This window comes from Pseudorca crassidens, chromosome 7 (genome assembly GCF_039906515.1).
Source record: "Pseudorca crassidens isolate mPseCra1 chromosome 7, mPseCra1.hap1, whole genome shotgun sequence".
Lineage (NCBI taxonomy): Eukaryota > Metazoa > Chordata > Mammalia > Artiodactyla > Delphinidae > Pseudorca > Pseudorca crassidens.
The window spans coordinates 56215396-56238337 of record NC_090302.1 but is presented as its reverse complement, the minus strand read 5'-3'; the positions used below and the strand labels follow the sequence as shown (position 1 = coordinate 56238337).

Here is a 22942-nt window from a genome sequence, read left to right as displayed (position 1 = left end):
ATGATCCCTAAAGTTATGCCTTTAGGTCATATCTCCCTATATTTATTCCTCTGTGGAGAGACTCTTTTTTATGACTTTCTAAGACTCTCAAATCGATATCTTGAGCCTTTCCTTTTGTTTTAGCTTCATATTTCTGTCCATAGAACTTTCCCAGCTGGTTGTGCAAGTGTTATATCAAAATGTTAAAAACTAAGTGTATTTCTAACCCAGGTCTCCTTCCCAATTTTCATATTTTTCTTTTCAACTATAACATTTTTTTCAGTGGTGTCACCGTTGTTTCAACCCGAATATATGCAGACTGTCAGCATGTTCACTGCTGAATCCCTGTTGCTCAGTAAATATTTTGAATGAATGAATTTGAATAATATGAATGAATATTTTTCTTCTTAATTAGTATTTCTTTTCCACTCTTTCCTACCTATCTAAAACTGCTCTTTCTGCAAAGTCCAGTTTAAGGTCTTGATAAAAGAGTAATCAGATGGTATACAGAGGTTGAGTGAATAAGAAATGAAAAATATCACTTGAATTTCATAACTAGGAGGTCATTTGGGAAGAGGGATTTCAATAGAGTAGGTACAGGCAAATGACAGTTTGAGATGTGAATGAAAGGTGAAATGGACCAAGATTTAGATGTGGCTCTTCTCAAGGGGAATGGTTTGTTTTTAATAAAAACTTGGACATGTTTATATGCTAAAGGCAACTAGCAGGTAGAGGCTGAAGATCCAGGAGATAGTTAATGAAGTAAAAATTCTGAAAACCTACTGCAGGATTAGTTTTTGATAAGAGACACTTTTTTCACTGCAATTTAAAGTGCAGATACATTTTGTTTAGCTTCAGATAATTTTGTTTTTTGAGAATCAGGAAGTTAATCGAGCTCTTTCTTTAAAACTACCATTTTCTCTGTGAAATAAGTAATAAGCAAAGTCAACTGCTATATGATGATGGATAGTGAGGTGAAGTTTTTGAATAATGATGGCACTTGAAGTTGCTGTTATGGAGAACCGAAGAGGGAGTTGACTTCCTTCAAAGAAATAATCTTAGGCGAGCCCAGTTTAGGTTACAGTTAGACCATAAACTACAAGGTGGTGATTTTTTTCTTCTACAGTGCTTAGTAGTGGAGGTATAGGTGTGAAGGACCTTTTAGCTGAGATGCAAGAGAGAGATAGGGTGCCTGAGACAGAAAGATAAACTGGTCAAGGGAGATGAGATAGAAGAGGTTAGTCGTATATGATGGTTCCCAACTTAGTTATCTATATGAATAGCTGAAAGAGGCTGAATTATGTGAGAGCAAATAAAGGAACCAAACAAGGGACTGGAGGTCTGGATGAAGATGAGTTTAAAATGCAAGGGGAATAAGAGTAACAATTGGGAGAATAGAAAGTAAAGGAGATCAAGTAGGAAATAAGTTTAAAAATCTGTGATAAATGCTTTTTTTTTTTTTTCCTTTGGTGTGGATGAAGACTTCTTTGTTCCAGAACTGTTAGAGGTATCATATATAAGCTGGAGATGAGAGGAGTGGTCTCCAAACATTTATGATCTGGCTTCTCAAGCAGAAAAGGTTTTGAATATGTACCCCTATTGTATGCATATTTATTTATAAATCATATATAGGTTCTTCTGTACTATTATGCTTTATATATTATAAAATATTACATCACAATACATTAAACTAGATCCTGGAAATGAGAGATTAAGCATATTTTAAATTTTAAAAAATAATACTAATGTTATTTTTGGTGAGGGCATTTTGATACTTCATTAGTTTTGAAAATCTTGGTTTAATAATTGGCTGTAGCGTTATCTAAAAGGCTTGTTTTAAGTTGAGTTTATTTTGGTACTTGGTTTTAAAGACTGTTGTAGTTCAGAGCTCATAAACATACACAAATCCAGATGGAAAAAGTGCATGACAGGCTGGGCTGACTACATAATGATGCTTATCTATCAAACATGCAAAAGTTTTTGTTGAAATCCACCAAAAAAAGTTCTGCCTTTCCTAATTTCAGTTAGTTGCTCTTGAAAACTAGTACTAGGTTCCTGTTGTGCTGGATAATCTTCATTTGCACCTTCAAATCTATTCTCCACCCTTGTGCACTATGCTCTGTGCCCCAGGAAGCTGATCTCTAAGGACTGTTATCAACTGGTCTGCCTTGTTTTCTGGCTTCTGATTGGGTTCAGTCAGTTGGAGGCACTGACAGAGAGGTAGGGATATTTATTCTAACAGCTTCTTCTTTGCTGGGCTTCAGTAACTGCATCATCATCGTGTGGCCCTCTTCTACAATGACAGCTTCTTGGTTCTAGTAACTATTCCCTCCCCTTTCCCTTTTGAGCCTAGAGTGATAATAATGCTCTCTAGCTAGTCCACGAGTGCTTCACCATCCCTTCCTAGTTTCCCTTAACCTTACCTGCACATTTGTAAATGGTGTCTTCATTAAACATCACCTCCTTTTGAATATTATCTCTTTCTTGTCAGGACCCTGAGGGCTATATTGCATTTTAATATTTTTTTTAAGTAAATGGGTTTAAAAAGTGACTGAAACTCTTCATTTGGAACATTTTAAAGCACATTAGATGATTCTGTTTCCAACTTTTAAGTGGACAGATAAACTTTTTATAGGTGACACTTCTACATTGTTTTGGTAATGTAAAATCATGTAATAGCGGAAACCTTTCCAATCATCTTTTTATAGTAGAGGATCAGTCCAAATATTAACCTTAAGTAAAACTTAATATCAGTTTACTTCCACCTTAATACTTATTTTAATAATTTTAAACAAAATTGCACCTCTGAATTCTGAAACTTGGAATGCATCAACACCACAGAAAAGACCTTTTCATGCTTTCTTTGTGAGGGAAAAAAAAAGAAAAAGGGTAACTATAAAACTCAATGAATCAACCATAATTATTGCTTAGCTTTTGCTTACAGTTAGCAATCTGTTATTTTCAAACTACTGTCAGACTGATTTCATGGAATAATTTTCCTAATAGGAAGGAAAACTTGAATTTTGGGAAGGGGGAGTTATTTTAGTGTATTATTTGATTGCTGATTATCTGACAATTCTTATCTGGAGGTGAGACTTATTTTCATCTTATTTTATTGCCTTTTATTCTCTGATGTATGAAAACTCAAGTACTAGTTAGTAACAAATGTTTAATCAGTGTTCTTTTACTGTGGACAAAATAGATGAGTAGAATTTTTCAACTTTATGTGTGTAAATTTAAAATGAAAAATAAATGGTTTGGCTTGTATCCTTCCAAATACTATATCTATATACCACAGTTTGAGGCTCTGAAGGAACAAAACAAAGTGCTTATCCTCCTGGAGCTTTCATTCTGGTGAGGATATGGATAATTACCAAATAAATAGATAATTAATGTATGATAAGTAACATGAAGAAAAAGAAACAAGAGTAAAACAATAGAGAATGACAGGGAATCCTTTACAGGTTATGGTGATCAGGGAAGTCCTCTCAAATATGGTGATACTTGAATACAGATTTGAATGAAGTGATAGTGCCTAGCCATACAAATATCTGGGGGGAAAGTGCCTTACAGGAGAGAGATCAAGTGCAAAGCAGATGTTGGTGTGACTGAGAATAACAAGGAGACTTTTGTGGCCAGAACACAAAAAGCTAAGGTCAGAGTAATAGGAAATAGGGTCTGAAGAGGTAGATGAGGGCCATATCATACTAACTCTTGTGAGCCATCAAAACTTTGCATGGTATTTTAAGTATAACTGGAAGGCTTTGGAAGAGACAGAGCAGGGCAATGACATAATCTGATTGGCTTTTTAAAAGGATTACCTGGGTTGCAGCTTGAAGGATAGACTGGAGGGAGATCAGAGTAGAAGTCAGGGGACGTGTCACAAAGAGATTGAAGTAAGCTAGGTGAGAGTTTGAACATGTACACAAGCACACACTACTGGATGCCATATGTATGTTTACATATACTTGTATATAATTCCTTTTGGGGTAAAAAATATATTTTACCCCAAAACAACTTCTTTACATTCAGCAGTGTAATGTGGACATCTTTTATAGTGAGTACATACAGATTTACCTGTTGCTTTTAATGGATGATGATATTGCATGTTGTGATGTACATGACTTTATTTAACCTGTCTCCTATTGAAGGACATTTGTTTCCAGGTTGTTCTTTTTGAATGACAAACAATACTTTGTGTGTGTGTGTGTGTGTGTGTGTGTGTTATTGCTCACAGTTGTGGATATATGTCTATAGGGTAAATTCCTAGAAGCATGATGGGTCAAAGGATATGTGCACATTAAATCTTAATGATTATTACCAAATTGACTTCCAAGAAGGCTGTGCCAATTTTACATACCCGCTAATGTTGCATGAGAATTTTTTTTCCTTAGACCCTTTCATCTTTATGTATTGATACAAGAGAAGCATCATCGTTTTCTTTGTATTTGGATTATGAATGATAAATATCAAAGCTTATAAATTCTTATTTCTGATGAGTAATAAAGGATATTAATTCCTCTTTGTTATGAGAAAATACTGTTTAAAAAAGTAGTTTATAACTTCACCATCTCTACTTATAAGACTGAAGTTAAAGGGTAAAATTTAGTTTCTGACTTGTTTACATGACAGTTTATAAGCCATATGACTTAATATTTCCCTCAACTCTCCTTATCCCCAGTGCTCTACATACCGTGTAACCTCTGACATGTCATCACATTTCAGTGTAATATTGTCCATTAATGTTCTTTTCCATTAGTATCGATGAGGAAATAATTAAAATTACAGAACTAGTTAGTTCGCCAGTGTGAACACTATGCTAAAATGAACCCAGGTATACCCATTCAGTATCTGTTATTGCCAGTTTATTTTCCTTGGGCCCACGTTCCTTACTCCCAGCCAGTTAGCCACTATATAGATGTATGCTGTTGTGCTTAAAAGATCACAGCCTGAAACAGTATGGATAGATTAGCTCAAGTTCTTTAGCATTACTAGAAAACCAGTTTAAAAGTTTATGCCCTGCCTAAAGCTGAATTAGTTAAAATGTTATCTCATAATAAAGAAAACACATAATAGTGCCACAGTTCAGTAGAACCTTGCAGTCATACTATTCACGGGACCTAGATGGCCTGAGAGTAAGAATGTTATAAAGTTACTCTAACTTAGAGTAATAAACCACTGTAAATATAGTCCAAGATGGACAGGAGTTTGATTATATTTCATGTCATAAAGGTTTATGTTTCGGTGAACCTTTAGCTTATTTTATATTACAGAAAACCTGTGCCTATAGGAAAGCAGGAAAATATGACTACAGGTTCAAATTTTAATTTACATAGATTCTTATCCAGCATATTGAATGCTTACTTTAAGATTGACTTGATTTTACCATTGTAGAAACAACATGTACAAAGCCTTCAGAGGCTCTGGGATGTTTTGCAGAGGTAGAACAGCAGATATTTTCCCTGGTGCTTTTTACGATTAACTCATATAGATTTACAATTAACTCATAAATTCAGGATTCAGTTTTTATTCTAGACTTAAAATTTTATAAGATTAATGTTTCTTTCTTCAGTGTAAATAGTTTTAATCCAAATTCGTTAAGACAATTTATGGATAATTAAGCAAACTGCTAAGAAAATTTTTCATCCTTATCTTTAAGCATTAGACTAGTATCTTAGTGTAATAATAAATATCATAGGGTAGGGAGACATTTATGGTGAGGTTGAAGAGGAAATCTAGATTCCTAGGTTCTTTTTATAGTTTAGTCAGAAGGTTTCTAAATTTACAATTATATATTGTAATGCTTACAACTTAAAATTATATATTGTAGTGCTTCATTTGTTTATAATTACTGCAAAGTATTTGTATATCATAAATTTTCTCTCCCAAAATGTTTTTGTGTGATTGTATATTTTTCCATAGTAATGATATAGTAGTATGAAATATATGAAGAGATGTAAAGATAAGCTACATTTAATTTTGCAAACAATAAAATTTTTTCATTGAAGAGATCTTTAATTCTTAATTTTAGTGCTTCAATTTTATATTTTTTTAATGTAGGGAAGAGACTATCACTCAGACTGACTTTATGACATGAGTAAGGAAAATTAGAAATTATGTAGGGAGGATAAAAATCTGAAACATAGCTAAGCAAGGTTTAACTAAATTTTTATGTAGTTAGCAAAAAGGATTCATCTTAAGATGCTGGTTAAGGGGGTTTATTGCTTACCCAGAAGATTTGACCTGTGAATTGACTTATTCTTCTCCAAGGCACTTGAGAGAAAAGACAACGATAGCAGTTACATCTAGAGGCTATTATGGATTGGAGGATGAGAAGGGAACTGCATGTACTTCAACAAGGCGCCGGTCAACACCACGAAGTTTGGCAGGCTTGACAAGTGGAGTTTTTGAATCTGTAATGGTTCAAGTTTTGAGACAGGAAGAACAGCTGAGAGCAAAAGAAGAAAAAAGGTAAATGCTAAAAAAAAAAAAAAAAAGTTGAGTTTCATGTTGTTCAAATTTTCAGGAACTACATTTTAAAGAGTAGTTGTATAACTTTTGTGTGCCCATATCAAATTTCTGGGCCCATTTTAATAGTGTTCCAAAATGCATTCTCACCTACGTATGAGTTAGTACTGAAATATCACAATGATATTTGTTTCAAAATAGAGTTTTAAAATTTAAACCAAATTACTTTGAAGCTATACAAAAATAATTTGTATGAAAGATTTCAGGGTGCTTTCTAGATTTCTGGAAGTAGTCTTAAATGAATTATAAATTTTAAATGAGAGGAATTTTATGTAGATTCATAGAGCTTTAGAATAGAATCACAGACCTTTAAAGTTTAAAATTAGGAGAAACTCCAGAGACTGTGTAGTTCAAAATGACATATAGGTTCACTTCTGCCAGTCCTCCATTGGTATTAATTTCCTGGATAACTATGCTTACTCTGGATTCATCAGGAAAGAATGTTGTGCTCAATTAGTGTTACCTTCTAGGGTCTGGGAGCATAGAGATGGATGACACATCTGTAATTTTTTTTTAATAGCAAGAGACTAGGGCCCAGAGAGGTAAGTGATTACTGAAAAAAGACTGGTGATTTTTTTTTTTTTTTTTTTTTTTTTTTTTGCTGTATGCGGGCCTTTCACTGTTGTGGCCTCTCCCGTTGCGGAGCACAGGCTCCGGACGCGCAGGCTCAGTGGCCATGGCTCACGGGCCTAGCCGCTCTGTGGCATGTGGGATCTTCCCAGACCGGGGCACGAACCCGTGTCCCCTGCATCGGCAGGTGGACTCTCAACCACTGCGCCACCAGGGAAGCCCCAGACTGGTGATTTTTATACTAAATCATATCTCAAACTATGTTAGGAGTGATTGCTGACCTAATAGGGAACTACTAATGCTACTCAAAGGCAATTTATAATATATTGTTGCTCCTCTTATAGTAATAAATTTAGCTTGCTTTGATATTTGTAGGATTAAAATTCAACCTTGAGACTTTCTACCACCATACTTTTTAATAGTAGTGGTTAATTGGGAACTCACTGTGAAATACTTTTTTTTTTTCTATAGAGCCTCATAGAACTACTTATGCTATAGGAAAGAGGGTTTTATGGAAGGGGATAAGGATTAATCTGACAGTAGTATGTAATACATTGGAATAGAGAGGAATTGAAGAAAAGCAAAGCTTGTAGGAAGAAGGCTATAGTAGTCTAGACCTCCACTACTGGTAACCAGAAATAGGGAGAAGGTCAGATTGTTCTGGGAACAATCAACAGTACTTAGTACCTTCCTTGACATAGGGGGAACAAAGGAAGAGACAAAGAGGAGTCAGGAGGTAGTTGTAATAATAGCAATAAGAAGAAGATTAAAAAGAATGGTTAACATTTATTGAGCAGGACTATTTGCCAGGTTTAGCTCTGAGCACCTTGTATGTATGTATTCAGCATTTGTCCGGAGGCACAGAGACATTAAGTAACTTGCCCAAAGCCAGGCAATTTTTGAGTGGTAAATTTAAGATTGGAACCCAGGCAGTTTGGTTATAAAGCTTGTGCTCCTAAGCAGCATGCTGTCCCTGTGACTTAAATATGATGGAATCAGCAAAGAAAATAAAAAAGCTTTGATTCCATGGTGTGGAGAAAGATCAGTGAACTGCAGTTTTTAATAAGTTGTTTGAAGTGATGAGGGAAGCATTTAAGCAATTAAGTAGAAATGGCTAGTAAGAAACTAGAGATATGACTGAATCTTTTTCTTTTCTCCAATTTTACATATATTTATCTGTGTCCTGTGCTTAACATCAAATAAACATAGGTGAATAAGACATGGGAAAAAATCCTTCATTAAATGTCTAGTGACTATGATAATTTACTATGAATTAAACTTTCTCTTTGAGTACAGTGTTAACCTTTTCTTTTTTAATTAGAAATATTTTAAGCACGGAGCAACGAATAAATACAATTGTAATAAAGGCCTAGATGCCCACTACCCAGCAATTTTTAAACAAAATAAGCATAGTTTTAATCAAGATTTTCTGTATTTTTCTTCTGTCCTCAGGAGAAACCACTTTCCAGACTTTATCATTCCCATGTATTTTATTATTAAATTTAAAGAATTCTCTTATATATTCTGGATACAAGTCCTTTGCTAGCTATGTATATGTGTTGTGGATATTTTCTCCCAGTCTGTGGCCTGCCTTTTCATTTTCAGTGTTTTTTGAGGAAGAGAAAATTTCATGCTTTTGATGCAATTGTAAATCATTTTAAAATTCAGTTATATTTTGTTGCTAACATACAGAAATACATTTGATTTTTTAAATTGATTTACAATGTTGTGATAGTTTCAGGTGTATACAGGTCTGTTTTTTAACATTCTTTTTTTTTAACATCTTTATTGGAGTATAATTGGTAACAATGGTATGTTAGTTTCTGCTTTATAACAAAGTGAATCAGCTATACATATACATATATCCCCATATCTCTTGCATCTCCCTCCCTCCCACCCTCCCTATCCCACCTCTCTAAGTGGTCACAAGCACTGAGCTGATCTCCCTGTGCTATGCGGCTGCTTCCCACTAGCTAGCTGTTTTACATTTGGTAGTGTATATATGTCCATGCCACTCTTTCACTTTGTCTCAGCTTACCCTTCCCCCTCCCCATGTCCTCAAGTCCATTCTCTAGTAGGTCTGCGTCTTTATTCCCGTCCTGCCCCTAGGTTCTTCAGGACCATTTTTGTTTTTTAGATTCTATATATATTTGTTAGCATATGGTATTTGTTTTTCTCGTTCTGACTTACTTCACTCTGTATGACAGACTCTAAGTCCATCCACCTCACTACAAATAACTCAATTTTGTTTCTTTTTTATGGCTGAGTAATATTCCATTGTATATATGTGCCACATTTTATTTATCCGTTCATTTGTCGATGGACACTTAGGTTGCTTCCATGTCCTGGCTATTGTAAATACTGCTGCAATGAACATTGTGGTACATGACTCTTTTTGAATTATGGTTTTCTCAGGGTATATGCCCAGTAGTGGGATTGCTGGGTCATATGGTAGTTCTATTTTTAGTTTTTTAAGGAACCTCCATACTGTTTTCCATAGTGGCTGTATCAGTTTCCATTCCCACCAACAGTGCAAGAGGGTTCCCTTTTCTCCACACCCTCTCCAGCATTTATTGTTTGTAGAATTTTTGATGATGGCCATTCTGACTGGTGTGAGGTGATACCTCATTGTAGTTTTGATTTGCATTTCTCTAATGATTAATGATGTTGAGCATTCTTTCATGTGTTTGTTGGCAATCTGTATATCTTCTTTGGAGAAATGTCTATTTAGGTCTTCTGCCCATTTTTGGATTGGGTTCTTTGTTTTTTTGATACTGAGCTGCATGAGCTGCTTGTAAGTTTTGGAGATTAATCCTTTGTCAGTTGCTTCATTTGCAAATATTTTCTCCCATTCTGAGGGTTCTCTTTTGGTCTTGTTTATGGTTTCCTTTGCTGTGCAAAAGCTTTTAAGTTTCATTAGGTCCCATTTATTTATTTTTGTTTTTATTTCCATTTCTCTAGGAGGTGGGTCAGAAAGGATCTTGCTGTGATTGATGTCATAGAGTGTTCTGCCTATGTTTTCCTCTAAGACTTTGATAGTGTCTGGCCTTACATTTAGGTCTTTAATCCATTTTGAGTTTATTTTTGTGTAGGGTGTTAGCAAGTGTTCTAATTTTATTCTTTTACATGTAGTTGCCCAGTTTTCCCAGCACCACTTATTGAAGAGGCTTTTCTCCATTGTATATTCTTGCCTCCTTTATCAAAAATAAGGTGACTGTATGTGCGTGGGTTTATCTCTGGGCTTTCTATCCTGTTCCTTTGATCCATATTTCTGTTTTTGTGCCAGTACCATACTGTCTTGATTACAGTAGCTTTGTCGAATAGTCTGAAGTCAGGGAGCCTGATTCCTCCAGCTCTGTTTTTCTTTCTCAATATTGCTTTGGCTATTCGGTGTCTTTTGTGTTTCCATACAAATTGTGCAATTTTTTGTTCTAGTTCTGTGAAAAATGCCATTGGTAGTTTGATAGGGATTGCATTTAATCTGTAGATTGCTTTGGGTAGTATAGTCATTTTCACAATGTTGATTCTTCCAATCCAAGAACATGGTATATCTCTCCATTTATTTGTATCATCTTTACTTTCTTTCATCAGTGGCTTATAGTTTTCTGCATACAGGTCTTTTGCCTCCTTAGGTAGGTTTTTTCCTAGGTATTTTATTCTTTTTGTTGCAGTGGTAAATGAGAGTGTGCCCTTAATTTCACTTTTGGATTTTTCATCATTAGTGTATAGGAACGCCAGAGATTTCTGTGCATTAATTTTGTATCCTGCTACTTTACCAAATTCATTGATTAGCTCTAGTAGTTTTCTGGTAGCATCTTTAGGATTCTCTATGTATAGTATCATGTCATCTGCAGACAGTGACAGCTTTACTTCTTCTTTTCCGATTTGGATTCCTTTTATTTCTTTTTCTTCTCTGATTGCTGTAGCTAAAGCTTCCAAAACAATGTTGAATAATAGTGGTGAGAGTGGGCAGCCTTGTCTTGTTCCTGATCCTAGTAGAAATGGTTTCAGTTTTTCACCATTGAGGATGATGTTGGCTGTGGGTTTGTCATATATGACCTTTATTATGTTGAGGTAAGTTCCTTCTGTGCCTACTTTCTGGAGGGTTTTTATCATAAATGGGTGTTGAATTTTGTCAAAAGCTTTTTCTGCATCTATTGAGATGATCATATGTTTTTCTTCCTCAGTTTGTTAATATGGTGTATCACATTGATTTTTGCATGTTGAAGAATCCTTTATATAAATGTCAACTTTCTGTTTTCACTCAACATTATGTGTCTGAGATTTAACTGTGTTGAATTATTTCATTCTAGTTTATTTCACGTGCTAGTATATAATATTACATTATCTGACTGTGTTACAGTTTATCCATTTACCTGATAAGATGCACATTTTGGATTATTTCTAGTGTTTTGTTATTATGGAATGCTGCAGTAAACATTGATGTATGTGTCTTCTTTAAGGATGGAGATACAGATAGATGTGTGTGTATGTGTTCATTCTACTTTGTTTTTAATTTTATTTTTCTTCTTTATGTTTTGACTCACTCAACCCATTTTTCCCACTTCCCACCCTCCTCCTCTGGCAACCACCCATCTGTTCTTTTTTTTTCAGATTCCACATATAAGAGAGATCATACAGTTTTATCATTCTGTGTCTGACTTTTTTCACGTAGTGTAATGGCCTCAAGGTCCATCCACATTGTCACAAATGGCAATATTTCCTTCTATTTTGTGGCTGACTAATACTCCATTGTGTATATATACCTCATTTTCTTTATCCATTCATCCATTAGATTGTTTTTATATCTTGGCTGTTGTATATAAGGTTGCAGTAAACATGGGGGTACATATTTTCAAGTTAGTATTTTTATTTTCTTCAGATAAATGCCCGGAAGTGGAATTGCTGGATTATATTGTAGTTCTATTTTTAATTTTTTGAGGAGCTGTCATACGGTTTTCCATAGTGGCTGCACCAGTTTACATTCCCAACAGTGCTCAAGGGTTCCCTTTTCTCCACATCCTCACCAGTACTTCTTATTTTTTGTCTTTCTGATAATGGTCATTTTGAAGGTGTGAGGTGGTATCTCATTGTGGTTCTAATTTGCATTTCCCTGATGATTAGTGATGTTGAGCATCTTTTCATATACCTGTAGGCCATCTGTGTGTCTTTGGAAAAATGTATATTCAGATCTGTCCATTTTTTAATCAAATTGTTGGTTTTTTGCTATTGGATTGTATCAGTTTTTTTATATATTTTGGATTTTAGCCTCTTACCAGATACATGATTTGCAAATATTTTCTCCCATTCAGTAGGTTGCCTTTTCATTTTGTTGATGGCTTCCTTTGCTGTACAGAGCTTTTAAGTATGATGCAGTCACACGAAGTTATTTTAGCTTTTGTTGCTTTTGCTTTTGTTGTCAGATTCCAAAAATCTTTACCAAGACCTATGTCAAGGAGTTTACTGCTTATCTTTTTCTTCTAGGAGCTTTATGGTATAAGGTCTTATGTTCAAGTCTTTGATCCATTTAAGTTAATTAATTGTTGTATATATTGTAGGAGAGCGATCAAATTTCATTCTTTTGCATGTAGCTGTCCAGTTTTCCCAACACCATTTATTGAAGAGATTGTCCTTTCCCCATTGTATATTCTTGGCTCCTTTGTCATAAATTAATTGACTGTATATGCATGGGTTTATTTGTGGGCTCTCTGTTCCTTTCCATCGATCTGTGTGTCTGTTTTTATGCCAGTACGCTACTGTTTTGATTACTGTGGATTTGTAGCATCATTTGAAGTCAGGGAGCAGGGTCCTTCCAGCTTTCTTTGGTCTTTCACCTCCTGGGTACTTCATTCTTTTTGATTCAATTGTATATTCATTCTGCTTTTAATCTTATGGTCATGGCAGATTCTTCAACGTTTTTTGGAGTGTTGCTACACTAATATATTCTTCTTAAAGTTGTTGTGAGGAGGTTATATTGACAAAGTAGTTACCATCATTACTGATAAAGTAGTTACCATCATTATTGGTTTTGTTTTTAAAAATTAATTATTTTTTAGGTGTGTTGGGTCTTTGTTGCTGTGCACAGGCTTTCTCTAGTTGCAGCAAGTGGGGGCTGCTCTTCATTGCCATGCGGGCTTCTCATTGCGGTGGCTTCTCTTGTTGCAGAGCACAGGCTCTAGGTGCGCGGGCTTCAGTAGTTGTAGCATGTGGGCTCAGTAGTTGTGGCTCGTGGGCTTTAGAGCACAGGCTCAGTTGCTCTGTGGCACGTGGGATCTTCCCAGACTGGGGCTTGAGCCCATGTCCCCTGCGTTGGCAGGCAGATTCTTAACCACTGTGCCATCAGGGAAGCCCTCCCTCAGTCTTAAGTGCCATCATTGTCCAATATTTTAGTTCTTTCTGGTTCTTAACTGTCCAGCTGTTGCCACAGTTCAAGTTTTTATCCAAGAGTCTATCCTTTTCTCATGTTATACTTTCTTCATAAGTCATCTCATCCATTCCCATACCACCTATATACAGAAGACTCAGATATATGTCTCTTGCCCAAACTTCTCTAAGTTTGAGACCTAATTGCATATTTAACATGTCTCTGGATGTAGTATCTATCACTGACAGTATCATTGTCTCTCATCTATCAGGAAACAGGTGGCACATTCAAAATGAGAAAATTCAAGGAGGGTTTATTTCAAAAGAGATTGGATTATAGCTGAACATTAAGACATGAGGCTGTTAACCAGGGTGAGCAAGAGGGTGTAGTTACTGGTACCCATGAGAGGATTACAAACAAGAGGCTATTGAGATGATACCTTGTGTTGAAGGACACAACTCCCCCCCTTTTATTTAAGTCCATTTATAAAACTTTTATTCCACTTATATGAACTTAATACATGTGTTCTTAACAATTATGCTTGTATTGTTCATGAAAATTTAGCAAGACATTAAACAAGTCAGCCATCAGCTCAGGTTATTTCCCTATTAACTATTTTTACAGCACATGCATGTTAGGTAAATACCAAAAACCTCACAGAGAGGAAGCCAAGGGAATAAAGTACTTTACCCTACTTTTCCCTACTTTCCTGTCTTTATCTGGTCCTTGCCAGGGCTCCCTCAACTAAACCTAAGGAAAGCTAGTTTATGACGTTGCCTGCTGATACAGTTAAACTACACAGTGAAGGGTAGAGAATAGATCTGCAGGCAAACAAAAGATATTTGCTATAGATATCTTCTTCAAATTGATTACATCAAAAATTAATTATGAAAGCATAATGCTTACACCTAAAATTTGATCTCACTGTAGTGCTCCCTATCTTTATGAATGGCACCAGTATCTATTAGATTATTTAAATTAGAAACCTAGGATTCATCCAGGACATCTTCCTTTCCCTTATACACAAATCAAATTCATCCCCAAATGTTGACAGTTTTATTTCCTAATCTCTCTTGAATTTGCTACCCTCTATCTTCTCTGCCTTCATCCAGTTCCTTAATCTCTCACTTAGGCTACTATAATCTTTTCTTAATTGGTGAAACAGTTGTCCTCCTTCCATTCTGTTTTTCACATTAAAGCTAGAATGAACTTTTCCAAATGCAAATTTGATCATGCCACTTACCTTTTCCCATTACTTACACCTCCCCAAAACAAAGCAAGTCAAGTACACACACGAACTTTAATGGCTTAATATAGTTTATAAGACCCTGCTTTTACCTTTTGGCCTCACCCTATCTCTCTAATCTCATCATATGCCTTTTTTCCCCACATTTCTTGCTATCCTTGCCACACCTGCCTTCTTTTTCTGTCTTCAGTACCAAGAGAGCGTTAACTTTATGTGCATCCGAATTTAGAGTTTACATAAAAACACATGTAAAATGTATCAGGAATAGTGAGACTTTTTCTTTTAACCTTCGTTTTCTAAATTTTCTAAAATAAGCATGCTTTTCTTTTATAATTGAAAATATGACAAGTATTAAAATTTATAAAGTGCCCCATAACTAGTGAGATAGACTGAGTCTTTTAAATGTCTTTTGAGCCTCTCACAAGATTTGTTTTAAGTCCTTAGAAGGAAAATGTGACATTTAGTCATCAACATGTGGTATGATACATGGGAGTGCTAAACAAAGCCTCCCTCTCTATGTACAATTAATTTATCATAATCTATCATGATAATTTTATCAATCTATCAATTCTATCGATCTAATATCCTCTCGAGAGCTAGTCAGAGACTAGCTGAGAATATAGCTACTGTAAAATTTGGTCTGGAAGGGGCTTTGAAAACATCATAAAGAAAGGTCAGATTGGAAGACAGGGAAGATTGCAAGGATCATATGATTACAGTAGTTGTGCTTAAGACCTGGGCGTAAGCTTCTCTCTTTTTTTGTTTTGTTTTTTGATTAAAACTTTTGGCATAAGAAGTGAGAAAGTAAAGTTTTCCTCCTGCTAATTAGCTTTAAACAACTTTTTATATCAGAAATTCAAGTTGGCAGCAAGCTGAATAATTCTAGTCCATAGTATAATATGGTAATACTTCAGTTAACTGATGGGCATCTGATAATTTTTAGGTGACCATCTGGACAGACATAAACCTAAGAGTAAACTATTTTAAAAAATCTTTTAAGTCCAACAGCTAGGTCTCTGATTTGTGATCTATTCCAATTAAAGGAAGGGAATCCCTACTCTATATTTTAATTTTTATACAGTAGGTAGTCTCCCTTTTTTGTACAGTATATGCCGTACAAACCATGGTTTCTTAAATCAGATTGCAAAAATCCAAAATCCTGGCATTCCTATACTACTATCTTTATTTACCTGGATGCATTGGAAACCAGTGCAAAGGAGATGGCAGATGATATGTGTTGAACAGAAAGGAATAAACATTGAGTAAGGCTTGGTAGTCTGGCTGTCTTCAGGTAAATGCTGTTAGGGCAGCAGCCTATCTTGAGGCCGATTAGTGTACAGAGGCACTGTTGATTTAGAAGACAGCAACAATACAAGTCAAAGTTATGGGAAAATTGAGTGAAAGCGCTGGTTAATGTGTAGTTGCTGGAGGGAACTCCCTGGCGGTCCGGTGGTTAGGACTCCACACTTCCACTGCAGGGGTTCCGGGTTCGATCCCTGATCAGGGAACTAAGATCATGCAATCTGCGTGGTGCAGCCAAAAAAAAAAAAAAAAAGTGTAGTTGCTGGAATAGTCTTTAAGCTACTCATGACCACTGCATTTTGTTTATAATGGTGACATTGAGCCATTAAGGAAAGATTAAATTATATTTTATATACTTTATTTATTAAGCAGGAACATATATAATACATTTTAGATAATATTTTAAAAATAAAATTGTTAAAATTGGAAGTTAGCTCTCCTTAAGTAAATTTCAGTTAATCTGGAATATGACATCATTAGGTAGCAGTTGCAATCATTAATGTCTACCCTAGCCATGTTAAAAATATTGGACCTCTTCACCATTCTTTTTTTGCAAAACTATTTGGATTACTAGAAATAGTGTGCATGCTTTTGTACTCATTTCACATGTTTGTCTAAACTTACTGGTATTTTATTGATTTGGAAATCATTGGAGTTAAAGTAAAAATGTTTTCTACATTTTTGTGAATTAAAAGCTGTGGGCCTTCCCTGGTGGCGCAGTGGTTGAGAGTCCGCCTGCCGATGCAGGGGACACGGATTCGTGCCCCGGTCCGGGAAGATCCCACATGCCGCGGAGTGGCTAGGCCCGTGTGCCATGGCCGCTGAGCCTGCGCGTCCGGAGCCTGTGCTCCGCAATGGGAGAGGCCACAACAGTGAGAGGCCCGCATACCGAAAAAAGAAGGAAAAAAAAAAAAAAGCTATGACTTATGATTAAGTGATTTATTTTCAAATTCTCTATAACACAAAATAACAATGACTTAATGAAGTAGACATTTGTCATTTGTGACCACCCAGCATTTTTGAAGAGCTGCCCAACATTTTGGTAATTTCCCATGTTGTAAGTCCTGACTTCCCAAAGCAGATGCCAGAAAATTTATATTCTCATACCCACTCATAGCTAAGGTAGAGGCCTGTGACCAGTCACGCTCTTCTCACTTGAAATTGCTTGGGACCAACATGAGGTGGCAGTCTTGGGCAGGGAAGTTAATCTTTTGGCAAAGGTGGTGGTAGGAGCTTCTAGTTGTTCTAGCTTCCTAGTATCAGAAATGCTAAGTAGTAGTGGAAGTCTAGTTTTTTCTGGAGAAGCTCTCAAAGTGTGGTTGGGATTCATATCTTCATATCTATTAAGTTTGGCTCTGTTACCCTTAACAGAGCTTAATTCCTTCTCTACTTTAGCTAGAAGAGATTCTGTTGTTGGTAGCTAAGTAAGAAGCTTGACTGAACACTTAATATGAATGGTTGGTTTTCCTAAAATATAATATTGTATATTGCTCATTTTAGAAAATGTAAATAAATGTCATGCTTTCCTTTTTCATGCTACCACTTTACATACTGTGTTGTATTGTTTTTTCAGTTAATGGATTATTTTGGATTACAACTTCTGTATATGTTTCTTACTAGATTGTAAACTCTTATTTAAGAGTGTGGTCCATGCTTTCACCTCTTTGTATTCTCACACATGGTAAGCATTCGATAAACTTTATAAAACTAGTAAAGTTAGGATACTTTAAAACATAATTTTCTTTTGTAAAGCTGTTCACTTGTTAGTGATGTTCTTACCAAGTTATACCTGACCAAAATAACCTTAGGCACAGCTTCTGTTCGTATTTTACACAGTAACAGGTAAACATTCTTGAAGCCAGTAAGGAGCAACCTCAAAAATGAGAACTTGTCCAGGAAAAAAAAAAATTGGGGAACACTTTTTTGTTGTTCATTTGGTGATGTTTACTTTTACTTCCAGTTTTATTGAGAAATGATTGATATACATCACTGTATAAGTTTAAGATGTACAGCATGATGGTTTGACTTACATATATTGTGAAATGATTACCACAGTAGATTTAATTATACTGACCATCTCATATAGATGTAATAAAAAGAAAAGAGGGACTTCCCTGGTGGCTCAGTGGTTAAGAATCCACTTGCCAATGCAGGGGACACGGGTTCGATCCCCGGTCCAGGAAGATCCCACATGCCGAGAAGCAACTAAGCCTGTGCGCCACAACTACTGAGCCCGCATGCCTAGAGCCCCTGATCCACAACCAGAGAAGCCACTGCAATGAGAAGCAAACACACCACAACGAAGAGTAGCCCCTGCTCGCTGCAACTAGAGAAAGCCCGTGCGCAGCAACGGAGACCCAATGCAGCCAAAAATAAATAAATAAAATAAATTTATTAAAAAAAAATTTCTCCTTGCAATGAGAACTATTAGGATCTACTTTCTTACTTTCCTATAACCGTTTTTTTTTTCATTAGTGAATGTGGTTTTTATAACTATCCTCAGGCATTCATATAGCATTGCCCCAATACTGAAGGCTTAATTTTTCAAGCTAACATTTTAGAAACTTGTAGCACTCTATCTGATTTTAGTACAGCACTTCAGAACAAATTTTTAAATCGAGAATAATTTTGAAAGCTCTTTTTTATTTGTCCTTGTGAGCAGAGTGTGGTTTTCTTCAGCATTTTGTAATACAGTGTTTTTTTTAATGTTTTAATTATATTTTAAGTGTTTGACTAAGTTTTTTTAAATTGGCAGATTATAGACGTTAACTCTAGAGCTCTTTGGCAAGCTCCCATTCTGTATATACCATACTGCTGAGGATTGGGACAGAGACTCACAGCTCTACGTCTAAAGGATTATTCTGTGTTACGCTGGCCTACACCAGACCAATCTTTGTTTCTCTTTCTCCTGCCTCTTCAGTACTCATGGTCTAAGGCTAGAATCCATCATTCTCCCTTGAAGGGTTTAGTTTATAGGGAACAGAAGAGTGAGTAGCAGCCCTTGAGTAACTCAGGCAATGTCCACATTTGGCAGCATCATACCCCAAGTAAGTCATGGCCTTTCCAGGCACCTGAGCCAACACAATTTGTGAATTACTGCCTAATCTTCCAAGAGTAAGCCAGTTGGTGCTAACTTTGGCCCACCAATGACAAACTGTTTGTATTGCTGGCTCTTACGCTAATCACTGTGTAAGCCTAAGAAAGTTACCTTATCGCCCTTCTATGTCCTTAGTGTCCCCGTCTATAAATTGAATAAATAGTGTCTGAAATTGCCGTATCTCTAGCCTTTATTGGCCAAAGGTTGCTAGCACTGTTTTAGTCAAAACCAAGTCCATAAAAGTGTCTTGGTCTGCTCCAACTTCTCCTTTCATTTTCTTCCCTGAGCACTAGTTGTTACTCTTTCACCTCTACAGAAACAGAGCATAATTGATTGTGACAGGGTTGACCAAAATCAGTTTCTGTGCCAAGCATACTAAATGAATGCACTTTTTGTTGGTTGGTATTCTAACAGATAGTTTTCTATACCAAACTTTTAAACAAGCTCTGAGTTACATTTCATGAGAAATAACTTGAAAACCTTTTCTTTAGTTAACAACAGAATATTGAAGAAATGATTACCCTTCTCAGTATATATAAAGTGCAGAGAAACTCAATTTCATGGTAAACAATATCCATATATCTAACAGGTAAGAAATATAATATCCATAAATCTTTTTGGTATTGGCTCTTTAATATCTCGTGGCTAATATTCTTTTTGAAAAGTTGATTGAAGAATTTTTTTTTATTTCATTGGCTGTATAGTTCAAAAGTTACATAGTACTATTAAGGCTTCTAATTAAAGACAACAGCCTTACTTCAACTCATCTTCTATTTCATGACTCAGAAACATCTACCTTTAACTTTTTAGCCATTTTTTCTAGTAATTATTTACACATTTCTAAATACATGCTGATTGCTAGTTCCTGATTTTTCAGTTTGGCATTATCTGTTGACATCCATCTTTGGAAGATGAGATTTATTTCACTTAAAACTGTTTCCACTCACTTGGAAGTTATATGGTCTATTTCTCTTGTTAATTTTGATCTTTTCTGCCTCATCTGTCTTATATATGATTGATGAATAATTTAGCTCTATCTCATTTTTTACTCGCCGAACTAAACATTATTGTTACTGTTTTTTGTAGTATAATGTTTATTTACCCACATGATTCACAGTTGATTTGTTCTTCAATTCTTTCATCTTAGAACTTCTTTCTGTGATCATTGTTTTCCTGAAGTATATACTACAGAAGTATTTTCTCTGTATCTTGAAATTTGGATAGTTTCTATTACTGTCTCCAAGTTCACCAATCTTTTCTTCTGCTATGTCTAATTTGCCATTAGTCCCATTCAGTATATTTTCATCTCAGACATTGTAGTTTTCATCTCTAAAAGTTCAATTTGGGTCTATTTTATATCTCCCATGTCTCTACTTAACTTTTTGACCATATATATTACAGTTTCAATAACTACTCTAATGGCCTTATTTGCTAATCCTAACATTTGTTTCATTTCTGGGTCAGTTTTGAGTGATTGATTTTTATCTTCTCATTATGGACCATGTGTTTCTGCTTTGTTGTATGCCTAGTATTTTGGTTTGGATGCCAAACATTGTGAGTTTTATCTTGGTGGGTGCCGGATATTTTTATATTTCTGTGAATCTCCTAGAGCTTTTTTTCTGGAATGCAGTTAATTACTTGGAAACAGTTTGGTCATTTTGGGTCTTTTATGATTTGTTACTTGGGTCCAGAACAGTGCTCAGTCTAGAGCTAATTATTCTCTACTACCAATGCAAGACCTTTCTGAGTATTCTATCCAACATCCCATGAATTATGAGTTTTTCCAGTGTGGCTTGTGGGAATAGACATTATATTTTCTAATCTTTTGGATGTTTTCCCCCACCTAGTTTTGGGTTGTTTCCTTACATGCATACACTAGTCAGTGCTCTGAATATTTGAGGGGGACTCTGTACATCTTTGCTGTTCTCACTTTATGCAGCTCTCTCTTCTTTAGTATTATGTCCTATAGACTTTAGCTGCCTTGGTGTCTCTGGATTCTTGACTTCTTCTCAACTCAGGGAGTCTGCTAGGCTCTACCTGGGTTCCCCCTCCTGCATCATGGCCTGAAAATTCTCTCAAAGCAGTAACTGCAACAGTTGTTGGGCTCATCTTCTCTGTTTCCCGTCTCTCTGAGATCACTGTCCTTTGCTTGATGTTTAGATTCTTACAGACCATTGTTTTATCTATTTTGTCAGGATTTTTATGGTTGGTTCAGGTAGGAGAGTAAATGTGATTCCTTGTTACTTCAGGTGGAAGCAGAAGACACTTTAGAAGTTTTTACTTTACTTAGAATGAGTTCTGCTTTTTGTCTAAATGAAAATGACTTTAATTTATCCTCATCCGTGAATGATAGTTGTTTCTGGTTTATTTTGTTGCTATTGAGAAATCTCTCAATCTTTTTGTGATTGTTGTATATGTAAGCTGTCATTTTCCCCCCTGACTGCTTGTAAGACTTTTTTTTGTCTTTGATGTTTTATTATTTTATTATGATATGCCCAAGTGTGGTTCTCTTAATTTACTTTCTTGGGCTTTTTGAATTGGGGATTTGTGTCCTTTATCATTTCTAGGAAATTCTCAGCCATTATCTCTTCAAATATTGCCATCATCACCACTCCCCTACCCCTCTTCTGTATTCTTATTTCTGGAGCTCCAACTGGGTGTTTGTTAGACTTTAATCTGTCCTCCCTCTTTTACTTCTTTAACATGCCTGTTTTATACTTTGTTTCATTAACTGAAATTTTCGAGATGAATTCTTGTGAAGGCTTTAGGACCCCGATTTTTCTATGTAGGGAAGTTTTTTTTCTTTTGGTTATTTTGGGGGTTTTTTTGGGCGGGGGGTTGCCACACTGCATGGCATGCGGAATCTTAGTTCTCTGCCCAGGGATCAAACCCGTGCCCCCTGCAGTGGAAGCTCAGAGTCTTAACCACTGGACCACCAGGGAAGTCGCATATGTGGGAAAGATTTTGAAGTGTGTAGTTTCTTTAATAGATAACAGGATTATTCAGATCTTTGTTCTTCTTGTGTCACTTTTGTTAGTTTGTGTTTTTCAAAAAACTTACCTGTTTCATTTAAATTGTCTCTTGGCATAAAGTTTCTTATAATATCTTTATATCATCTGTATCTGTAGAATCTACAGGATGTGCCCATTTTCATTTCTGGTATTGGTTTTGTGTATGTGTATGTTTGTTTTCTTCATCAGTATTGCCAAGGGTTTATTAATTTTAATAATGTTTCCAAAGAACCAACTTTCGAATTTAATGATTTTTCTATTGTATATTTGTTTTATATTTCATTGATTTCTGCTCTTTATTTCCTTCTTTCAGCTTTGGGGCTTTGATTTGCTGTTCTTTTCTAGTTTTTTTTCTTTTAATGAACACGTATGTTTGATTTTCAACTTTCCTTCTTTTCTAAATATACATTCTTAACTATAAATGTCCCTCAAAGTACTGCTTTAGTTACATACACCCCACCACTTTTAATTATTATATATTTTCCTTCCATATTTCCATCTCTACTCATTTGCATGTTTAAAGTCTGTTATTTTAGTACCTACCCTAGAAACTTTCATATGCATAATTAACTTATTAAAGCCTAATCAATATTTTTACCATTTTCCTGATTAATACAAGGACCTTGGAACACTTTTAACTGTAATCATTTCTCACCCAGCTTATTTGTTATTGTTGTAATGTATTTTAATTCTATCTTGTCTTCTTTTTAAACTCCACAAAACATTTTTATCATTATTTTATGCCCTGTCTATATAGATACAGCTATATATTACCACTTTTTTGCTCTTTTCCCATCTCTGATCATCAGTTAAGGATCATTGACCTTTATTCCATTTGAAGTAAA

The 22942-nt window shown here is 35.5% G+C and overlaps 1 protein-coding gene across 5 annotated transcripts in view; it reads left to right on the top strand.

Annotated features, from left to right (window-relative positions):
* Window positions 1–22942, top strand: part of BRD10 (bromodomain containing 10) — a 103980-nt gene that overhangs the window by 23422 nt on the left and 57616 nt on the right. For 3 of the 5 annotated variants that reach the window (XM_067744322.1, XM_067744321.1, XM_067744324.1), the window contains exon 2: window positions 6250–6450. The exons of 1 other annotated variant lie outside the window; for it this stretch is intronic. In XM_067744322.1, the coding sequence (XP_067600423.1) occupies window positions 6250–6450 (201 nt within the window). Of the gene's footprint in view, window positions 1–6249; window positions 6451–17649; window positions 17671–22942 lie in introns of those variants that run through there. One more of the 5 variants, XM_067744325.1, reaches the window with a different exon arrangement.